Genomic DNA, 9,604 nt, shown 5'->3' on the forward strand with positions numbered 1-9,604 from the left:
TTCATCCCTGTGGCCGGCCGGGAGCTCGCAGGGTGGCCGGGATGTCACATCGGGAGAGCAGGATGGCGCTGGCAGGGGACGCTGGGGCTCTGCCAGCCTGCGCTGTGCTCGTGAGGAGCAGCAGCAGCCAAGGCAGAGCCTCCTTCTGCAGAGGAGCCTGAGCTGCTCCCGCACGGAGCTGCTGCCGGGGCTGGCACGGGGAGCAGGGCCAGGAGAGCCCGGGGTGTGCCCCCAGCTGCTGAGCGAGGCACGGGGCACATTCCGGCCCCACAGGAAATCCCTCCCACCGAGCAGCTTTGGCAAGTCGCTTCCAGGCTCCGTTTGGGCTTTAGAAGCTGCTGCCACCCTTTGGGACACACGGCTTCCCCTGAGAGGGAGCCGGGAGCTGTGGGGACTCCCCGCATGCCTCGGGCAGACAAGCAGGCAGGCTCTTTGCCCACGGCATGCTGGGCACAGGCCTGGGCACACAGGCTGGATTTTGTGCTGGAGTTTCCCACCCCGGGGTGTTAGTGAGGGACTGTGCTGCTCAAGGGCACAGAGCACCAAACCCTGCAGCTTCCATGAGCCCCCAGGCCCCCTGTCTCTGGCAGCTTTACCCCTGGGTCCTGCTCTGTGCCCCCTATAGTGCCCCTCAGACCTGCAGCAGTGGGAGCTCCTCCATGGCACCCTCACACCCACAGCCCCCCCTCACTGGGTGACCCCTGGGCCCCGGTGCTGGTGACCCTGCTCCGTGGGGTTCCCCTTTGGGATGCTCACCCCACAGGTGCCTCCCACTCCCTGTGATCTCTCCTTCCGTCCCCCCGGGCCTCACTCTGATTTTATTGAGGAGGCAGCTGAGAATTAAGGTCAAAGCCTTGAAGACCTCGCATGGCTGCGTTCCACAGTGGGATGTCCCGGAGGGAATAACCCCCCATGTGTTTCACGCAGCCTGAATTTGGGGGTTGCCCTCCCATCTCTGCACTGGCCCAACCCCTCCCCGTGTCCTTTTTTCACACCGACCACCCACGGGCTCTCCTGAGCTTCAGCGAAGCCTTCAGCCCCCCCAAGCTTTGGTGAGCGGCCGCCATCTGCTCCGGGGGCTCACCGAGCTGTCCCCTCCGCGGGTGGCAAAACCTTTCACTCAGGGAGCGTCGCCCTTCATCATCCTCCGGCACTGTCGGGCTGCGCAGAGCATCACCACCCTCCTGTGCCTGCGGCAGGCACTGCACCGCCCGAGAGCCCCGGGAACTGCTCACACACGGGCCCGTTCGGAGTTCTTGATTCTGGTGCCTGGGAGAGCCCCGGGAGGAGCTGGAGCTGGGAAAGCTCCGGCGCTGGGATGCCACACAAATACCTGTCCCCGGCAGAAAGAGGCCCAGGAACAGGACGTGCCTGTGGCTTTCTGGTCTGTTTGTTTGGGTGATTTTTTACAAAATAAATGTGCCTTTTGCTGCGTGTGAAGCACCAGCGAGCTAAGGCACCCCAGTTAGGGGAGGATTTGCAGGATTCCAGTAACTAAGAGATCCCTGCAGTTACTGGAATCCTGCAAAAACTCCCAACAGCTCGTGCTGGGTCACACAGGTCAGGGGCTGTGGGTGCCCTGCCGTGGTTCCCCATGGAAGCCATGCAGCGAGATTGAGGAATTCTTGAGCCGGCACAGGAATTTTCCTCCTGGCTCATGTCCCAGGGCTGGGGACGCTCCTGTCCCTGCAGCACCTGCAGCCCCTGCTGGGAACCCAGCCCCCTGCATGGGGCTGCCCCCTCATTTTCAGGCTCCCAGCAAGTTCATGAGCCTGTGCTGTGGTTGGCTTTTCCCCTCTCTCTCCTGGCTTTCCCAGGCTCCTCCTCAAACCACCACTCCTCTGGAAGCAGTGTGGCCTCTCTGAGAACCTCCCTCTCCATCACCCCCAGCACAGGACATCACCAGGGTGGGCATTGAGCTTTTGGTTGGTTTTTTCTGTTTATTTCTTTTCCCCCTGCAAACAATTGCAGGAAATTGGGCTGGTTTTTAGCCACAGAGAGCCTCACATTAGCTCAGCTCTTCCATTTACTCAAGGAGGGCACAGCTCTGCAGCACCTGCCAGCTCCCAGCTTGGGGAATCCCACATGGGACAACTCCAAACCAGCAGCCTGAGCTTTGGTGCAGCAACTTTTCCACCTGGGGATCCTCTATCGCCTATAAATCCTCCAAGGATCAACATGATTTCTGGATGTGGCCCTTGGAGCTCGATTTGGAGAATTTCTTGGCAAGAAATGAAATGTTTGAACTCCAGGCTCCAGATTAGGGGATGCTGCTCCTGGCTGGTGAGACCTCTCCTCATCTGGGGCTGCCACAGATCTGCCCTGCGGGGAATGAGGGCATCCAGGAGGCGCCTGCGAGATCGGAGCTGGGCGCTGAGGGAGCCGAGAGACACTCCCGGCACGGAGGCACCGCAGATCGCGGCTGGCACTGGGGTCTGCAGCAGCATGCGGGATGTCCCCAGCCGAGGCTCTGTGAGGTGACCCTCATGTGGCAGCCCTGGCAGAGGGAAGGCGTTCAGGACACGGGGCCTGCAGGCTCTCAGGGTCTCCCAGAGCCGGGCTGTGCCTGACGTGCAGCCTCGCAGCTCCCTGCAAGCAGAGCTGTTCAGGAACAGGGCTGGGCACGGAAATCTTGGGCTAAAAGACAATCCCAGCCCGTGCTGGGGCTCTGCGAGGAAGGGGCTGCTGGAGAGAGCCACAGCGACATCCCCTGCGCAGGCAGGGACACGCCAGGCGGGCTGGGTCACCGCAGGACGCCTGGGCGGAGGATTTGCCTTTTCCTATTCCTGCTTAGTCAGACAGATGAGTTTCTCTGTGGGCAAACAGCTCGAGATGGGAACACGGGGCAGCAGCGAGGCCCGGCGAAGGGACAGGGGCTGCTGGTGGCTCCTCTCCAGGTGACCCTGCGGTGGCAGGAAAGCCCCGAGGGTCTGTGCAGGAGTTCTGCAGCTTTCAGACCCAAGAGCTGTGTGCTGTGGGGCTGACTTGTCACAGCACAGAGAGCGCTCTCTGCACCCCCACTGTCAGTCCTCGGAGGGGAAACTGAGGCACGGAAGTGCATGAGGCCCCCCTCTCGATGCTAGAACTGTGCAGAGGAGGGTCACCTTCTCCCCCCAAAAAAATCCCAGGCCTCCATCTTCCTTTCCCTCCACCACCTGGAAGGTTGCTGAGTCTCCCTGCAGGGAAGCCCCACTCTGGGAGCTGCCAGCCCAGCGGGCTCAGGGACAGAGGATCAGCCCCAGAGGGAGGGCAGAAGCTGGGCATTGGGCAGGAGCTGGCAGCTTCATCCAGGGGCAGTGCTGCCAGGGCAGGCAGGCTCCCATTGCCCTCTGGAGCTCTCCTGCTTGTTCCATGGGTGCCAAGGGGCTGGCCTGGGCAGCACCTGCTCCTCAGGACAGGGGAGAAATACTTTCTGTTGTCAGAAGGATGGCCAGAAGGAAGTGGCTTTTCCCTCTGCAAAGTGTGTGGGAAATGTAATTCACTGCCAGCAGGGTTCAGCTGCAGTTTGAGGTGTTTGTCCCTGGCCTGTCCAGGAGGATGCTGTGCCATCATCCCTGAGGCTCAGGGCAGGGGCAGGTTCTGCACAGAACTGCTTGTGGGAAGGTGCTGAGGCTCTGCACAAGGCACTGTGGAGGCCATGGATGGGGCAGGGTGCTGAATGTTGGCATCTTTTCTACTGCAGCACTTCTGGTGCCAGGGACTGGCACGGGTGCCAGCAACCCTCTCCTTTCCCTGGCACAGCCACATCCTCACTCCATCCAGCCTCGTGGGTGTCACCATCCAGCAGTGCCCTGGAAACCCCCGAAGCCACCCTGGAAAAAGCCCTGTTGGGGCCACAAGGCCACACCCCGGGCAAGCTGTGCTGCAGGGATGAGGACCCCAGCAGAGCCCTGGCACTGGGCTCTCAGGGCTGGACAGGGTAGGCAGAGCCTGGCAGGAGCTGTGGGACCCTGGGCTGCAGGGCCCTGGGTGCCCATGGGGGCAGGCAGAGCCTGGCAGGGGGGCTGGGAGCTGCAGAGCTGCTGTGCCCTGCCCGGTGCTCAGGACATGGGCATGGTGCCCTCTGCCCAGTGCCTGGTGCTCAGGGTTTGCTGGTGCCCACAGACCTGTGGAGTGCAGTGTCCCCTCCCAGTCCCTGCCTGCTGCCCAGAACCAGAGTGGTGCCAGTGCTGGTGCCAGTGTCCAGAGCTCAGTGCCCGCTGCATGGCACACAGTGCTGCTGCTGGTGCCCGGGGGTGGCACTGGTGGCTGTACCGGTGTCAGTGCCAGTCCTGGTGGTGGTGACAGTGCATGGTGGCACTGCCCACTGCCTGCTCTGTGCGGTGCTCTCTGTGCACTGTGTGGTGCTGATGCCATGCCCGTGCTGGTGCTGGTACCCACTGTACCCGCTGGTACAGTTCCTGGTACCAGGTGGTGGTGCTGGTTTGGTGCCTCGGTAGTGGTGGCCTTGCCTGGTGCCCAATGCCCCTGTCCAGTGCCAAGTGTCCTTGTCCAGTTGTGGTCCCAGTGCCTCCTGAGCAGCGTCCATGTCCACTGCCAAGCGCCCAGTTCCCTGTGCCCAGTGCCCAGTTCCCTGCGCCCCTGCCTTGCGCCGGTGTCCATGGGCTGGGCTGGTGGTTGTGCCGGGGCTGGCCGGTGGGCGGTGCTGGCTGTGGGGTGTTCCTGCCCCGCTCTCTCGGGGCCGGTCTGTCTGTCTGCGGGGCCGGTCCGTCTGTCTGTCGGTCGCTCGGGGCGGCGCCGCTCGGGGCGGTCCGTGCAGGAGGAAGCGCAGCCGGGGCAGAGCGGCCCCGCAGCGGCCGGAGCCGCGCTCGGTGAGTCTCGGGGATCGCCGCCCCCACCGTGCCCTGCCTGCTCCCCCTGCGCCCCTTCCCCTGCCTGCCCTCCTCCTTCCTCCGCGCCTCCCGCCCCGATTCCCCACCTCCCACGGCCTGCCCCGTCCCCAAACCCTATCCCAGCTGTCCCTGTCCTGTCCCATCTTCCCTCTGCCTTTCCACTCCCCTGCACCCCCTTTGCTCCCGCTCCTCTCCCCACTTCTTTCCGTCCTGCTCTGTGTCCCCCTAGAGATCCCCACCCCACTGCCCCACCTGCTCTCTTTGTCCCGCTCAGCCTCCCCTCCTGTCCCCGTGCCCTGCTCACCCCCTGCACCCCCGCTCCTGCCCCCCCTCCCGGCTCTGGGGGGTCTTCGTGTACCTTGTGGGGGGGCCTTGGGGCGGGCAGGGAGCGGGGAGCACAGCTCTGCTCTCACCCAAACCAGGGGGGTCTGCCAGGGGTCCCTCCCTGCTGTGAGAGCACCGCCCCCCGGGTGACAGGGGCTCTGTCCCGCAGGGGTGGGCAGTGCCACGTGTCTGACAAGGGCAGGGACATGGATCGGGGAGTCACCGTGCAGAACCCCTACGCCAGCGTCAACATCCCGCGGGAGCAGTTCCAGCAGAGCTTCATCACTCGCTACCTGAGAGACGAGCCCACCGTCATCGCCAACCCCGCGGCCGTGCCCTCCTACGGCACCGGGGGGCACACAGAGCTTGCCAATGGCTGCAACAGCCCCGCCATCTCCACAGACAAGTCCTGGTCCCGTCCCTACAACCCCTATGCCAGCCTGAGGATGCCCAATGGGGACTCGTCTGCCTCCTTCTACACCGTGACCCTGGAGAAGCCACCCAAGGGCCAGGAGCAGGGGGCTGGCAGTCGATGTGGCTGCTGCAGGTGCTGCTCCTGCTGCCCAAAGTGCTGCTGTGTCATCTCCTAAGGGCCCTCCCTGCACACACGGGATGTGTGACCATGGGATGGGGCCAGGTGACCCCACAGGGACATGACTGCTGGCCTGGGCACCCCTGGCAGAGCTGGCACTGGCTGGACTGAGGTTGCTTTTTACTTGTGAACTTTGTAGCCAGATGTGCTGGTGATGGGCACCTGCCAGGTGGGCCATAAGGACAATGTGTGCCAGGACAGGTGTCACCAAGAAGTGACTGCACTGGAGAAGGGGCAGCACTGAGTCTGTGATCCTGCACTGAGCCCCTGCCAGTGCCCCTGTGCTGGGAACTCCACCCTGGCAAGGGGCAGGCAGTGCCCACCTGCTCGAGGCTGGGTTTGGATGCTGGCAGCCCTGCGTGCATGGCAGAGGAGGACATCATCATCACAGTCCTGGAGCAGTGGAGAGGAGCCAGGGACAAGCCTCCAGCTGGCACAGGGACCCACCTGCCCAGAAGTGAGTGTCCCCCCTCCCACAGCATCACAGGGGTGCTGCTGGCCCCCTGCACCAAACTCCATCTGGATCCTGCTCCTCCTCACCACACTGCTCATGGGGCAGAGCAATGGAAACGGGAAAGACAGACAGCCAAAGCATGGCAGAGTGCTGGGCCACGCTCCAGGGCAGCACCTGATGGCACAGCATGGATGTGGGCATTAACATCCCGGTGCCAGGAAAGCCCCTGGCCCCATTCTGTTCCTCCTGCCAGGCTTGTGGGGTGCTCGGCACAACCTCTTGTCCCATCTGCATCCCAGAGATGGGTCCAGCACAGAAGGCTGGCCCAGCTCCAGCAGTGGGGCAGCACTCGGGCACCTTGCTGGGGAGGCAGAGGCCCGGCATTGGCCTTTTGCAGCTCCCAGGGCTTGGAGGAAGGGGGGAGGAGCCGCTGGCTCTTCCCCGTGTGCTGGAGCTCCTCCAGGCTGGGCTTTGGGCTGGGGCTGCTGCCATCGACCTGGAACAAGCCCGCTCTTGTGCTGATGTCCCGCCGTGCTGCTGACGTCCCTCCCTGGTGCTGGCAGCCCTCCCTGGTGCTGGTGTCCCAGCACAGCTGCTCTGCTCCCTGGCTGCTGCAGGACTGCCTGCTCTGTGGGACCAGGGCTTGGGAGGAGTGCCTGTGTTTGCAGATGACTTCAGGCTGCTGCAAATAAAATTACAGCCCTCTCCTGCCCTGCCAAGGTGTGCCTCTTCCCTCCACCCAGGCTTTTCTGGGATTCCCGTGTCACTTCTTGCTTTCCCTGGTGGGTGTGTAAGGGCAGCTCTAAAGCCTCCAAACCAGGCTTAACTGTTGCCCTGATGACTCGTGGCAGCAGCAGCTCACACTGAGCTCTTTGGCTGCTGCCTGGTGCCCCACTGCCAGCCCAGGTCCAGCAGTGCCAGCCTGGGTCCAGCAGTGCCCAGGCGTTCCCAGTACAGGCTGCTCCTGCCTGTCTGGGACACTGGCTGGTGCTCAGCCCTGCCAAGCTGGATGACTGTCCTGTCTGGAAAGACTTGTGAATCTTTGGGAGAGGCTGAGGGAGGGCCTGGCAGAGGGGAGTTCCTGGTTGGGCAGCTGGGTGGGCTCCAGGACACTGCCCAGGCTGGTTGTGACCCCCTGGGAGTCCCTCAGCAACGGGAGCCCACCACGGCTTGCAATCCCGCCCTGCTTGGAGCCCAGCTGCACTGAGGCCCCAGGAGCACTGGGTGCCAGCAATGCTGGGGTGCCAGCACACAGATCCCACCCCAGGAGCCTGCCACGGCCTGGGAGCCCATCACCCTTGCAATCCCACCCCCATTCCGGGATATTCTGGGCTGGGGTGGCCGTGGCCTGGCAGAGCTTTGCCGCCCCGTGCCACCCCCTCTGCCTGGCGCAGGTGCCAGGGCAGTGGGACCGGGGTGTGTGGCTGGCAGGGACACAGCTGCACGGTGCCCGCCCTGCACAAGGAGCTCCCTTGTTCTCCCGGCGCAGAGCGCAGTGGGGACGGGCAGATCCACCCCTTGTTTGCTTTGGTGTCTCCAGCCCTGCCCCGTGCGTGAGGCGGGCAGGGGACACGGCACGGCCGAGCCCGCGGGCGGGGCTGCCCGGGCGCTGCGGGACACGCACGGCCCGGGGACAGAGAAGTGTCCCCAGGGTGTGCAGTGCCAGGGCACGGCCCGGGGACAGAAAAGTGTCCCCAAGGTGTGCGGTGCCTGGGCACAGCCTGGGGCCACAGCGGCCGGTACGAGCGGGCCGGGGGCTCGGAGGGGCAGGGCAGGGCAGGGCAGGTGCCACATCTGCCGTGTGTCACCGCTGCCCTTGGCTCTGCCCAGCCCCGGGGCGATGGCACACGCGGCGGGAGCGGCCGGCACCGCCTGCAGACCGGCGGGCAATGATTCAGCCGCAGCAGAGCGGGGGAGAGCAGGGCAGGGTGAGGCTGCGGCCCCAGTCCGGGCAGGGCTCTGATGAGCCGGGCGCTGCCGCAGAGCCCCATGGGCGCTCCCCGGCTGTGTTCCCCTGGCATTGTCACCTCCTCTGGGTCATGGTTGAGTTCCTTCTGTGCCACCTCCTGCCTCTGGAGCGTGGGTGGCGGTGCAGGGCTCTGGCTCATCCCCGTCAGACCTTTGCTCTCCCTGAGGGTGCCGCTCCCTGTCGCGGGGCCGAAGGTCCCTGCAAGCCCGCGGATGATCCTGGGAACAGGGAAACACGTTTCCCATCCATGTGTGTCGCTGCTGATTGCAGATCTGCCTTCCCTGCAGGGAGACCTTATTGCTCCACACAGCCCCCTGGAAGGAGCTGTCGGGAGGTGAAGGCTGGTCTCTTTTCCCAAATAACAAGTGACAGGACAAGAGGAAAGGTTGTGCCAGGGGATACGTCGGATATTCAGAAAAAACGTTTCACTGAAAGGGCTGTAAAGCCCTGGCACAGGCTGCCCAGGGCCGTGGTGGAGTCACCATCCCTGGAAGGGTTCAAAAAATGAGTCGATGTGGCACTTGGGGACATAGGTTAGTGGTGAATGTGGTACTGCTGGGTTGATATTTGACTTGATAATTTAAAAGATATTTTCCAACCTTAATGGTTCTGTGATTCCCTGTTCCTGGATCCAGGTGGGCTGTTGGCAGGGCTGGTGCTGCCCTTGGGGTCAGCATTGCAGATGCACAGTCCCTGTCACCAAGGGCTCCCCTGCCCCAAACCCTGCCTGTGCTGAGCTGGGGTGCCCAGCAAGGGGCAGAAGTGGCCAAGGGCAGCTGGGCACTGCCCCTCAATGGGACAGAGCTCTGCTGGCATCAGGGAGGGGCTGAGGGGGGAAGGAGGGCAGGCAGGATGCCTGGGGGTGTGTGTGGGTGTGTGGGTGCAGCAGGAGAGGCAGCCCAAGGGGTCATTGCCTCTGAGCAGTGCCAGGGGCACCCCTGGCTGTGGCAGAGCCAAGCCCAGCCTTCTCACCCATAGAAATTTTTTGGCAGAGCTGCCTCTGGGACTGCAGCATTCCTGTCCCTGTGGCAGCTGAGTCAGGCCAGCTCTGTGTGATGGGTGGCAGAAGGACAGCTTGAGACAGCCCCAGCCCGTGCACGGCCCTGGAGGAGCACGCTGAGCCCACCAGGAGCCAGCTCGGCCCCGGCTGCCCGCACCCAGGGGCTGCACCCCAGCACAGGCAGGCACGGTGGTACCCAGCACGCCAGGGCACAGCTGGAATCCCACACAGCTGGATCCTGATCTGCCTGGGGCACATGGCCCTTGTTCCAATGGGTTTGACCAGAACCAATTTCCCCGGCACAGCCCTGTCCCAAACTGGCCCCACTGCCTGTGTTTGCCTCTGGCCTGGCAATGGGAAGGCAAAACCCTGCCATGGGGTGCCACCACCTGCCTGGGCACCCATGGCATACGCAGCCCGTGGCAGGGGGGGG

General features: G+C 63.8%; 1 protein-coding gene across 1 annotated transcript; it reads left to right on the top strand.

Annotated features, from left to right (window-relative positions):
- The first annotated feature begins 5,333 nt into the window (after positions 1-5,333).
- CYSRT1 (cysteine rich tail 1) lies at positions 5,334-6,084 on the top strand. Its single transcript, XM_005423784.2, has one exon. It carries the CDS (start codon positions 5,363-5,365, stop codon positions 5,744-5,746), a length of 384 nt encoding a protein of 127 aa, XP_005423841.1. The 5' UTR covers positions 5,334-5,362; the 3' UTR covers positions 5,747-6,084.
- The last annotated feature ends 3,520 nt before the right edge of the window (positions 6,085-9,604 follow it).

This window comes from Geospiza fortis, unplaced genomic scaffold (genome assembly GCF_000277835.1).
Source record: "Geospiza fortis unplaced genomic scaffold, GeoFor_1.0 scaffold85, whole genome shotgun sequence".
NCBI classification, from domain to species: Eukaryota; Metazoa; Chordata; class Aves; order Passeriformes; family Thraupidae; genus Geospiza; species Geospiza fortis.

Bases quoted from the DNA above. Each gene is read 5' to 3' on its own strand.
- CYSRT1 (XM_005423784.2), top strand. From the start codon at position 5,363: ATGGATCGGGGAGTCACCGTGCAGAACCCCTACGCCAGCGTCAACATC.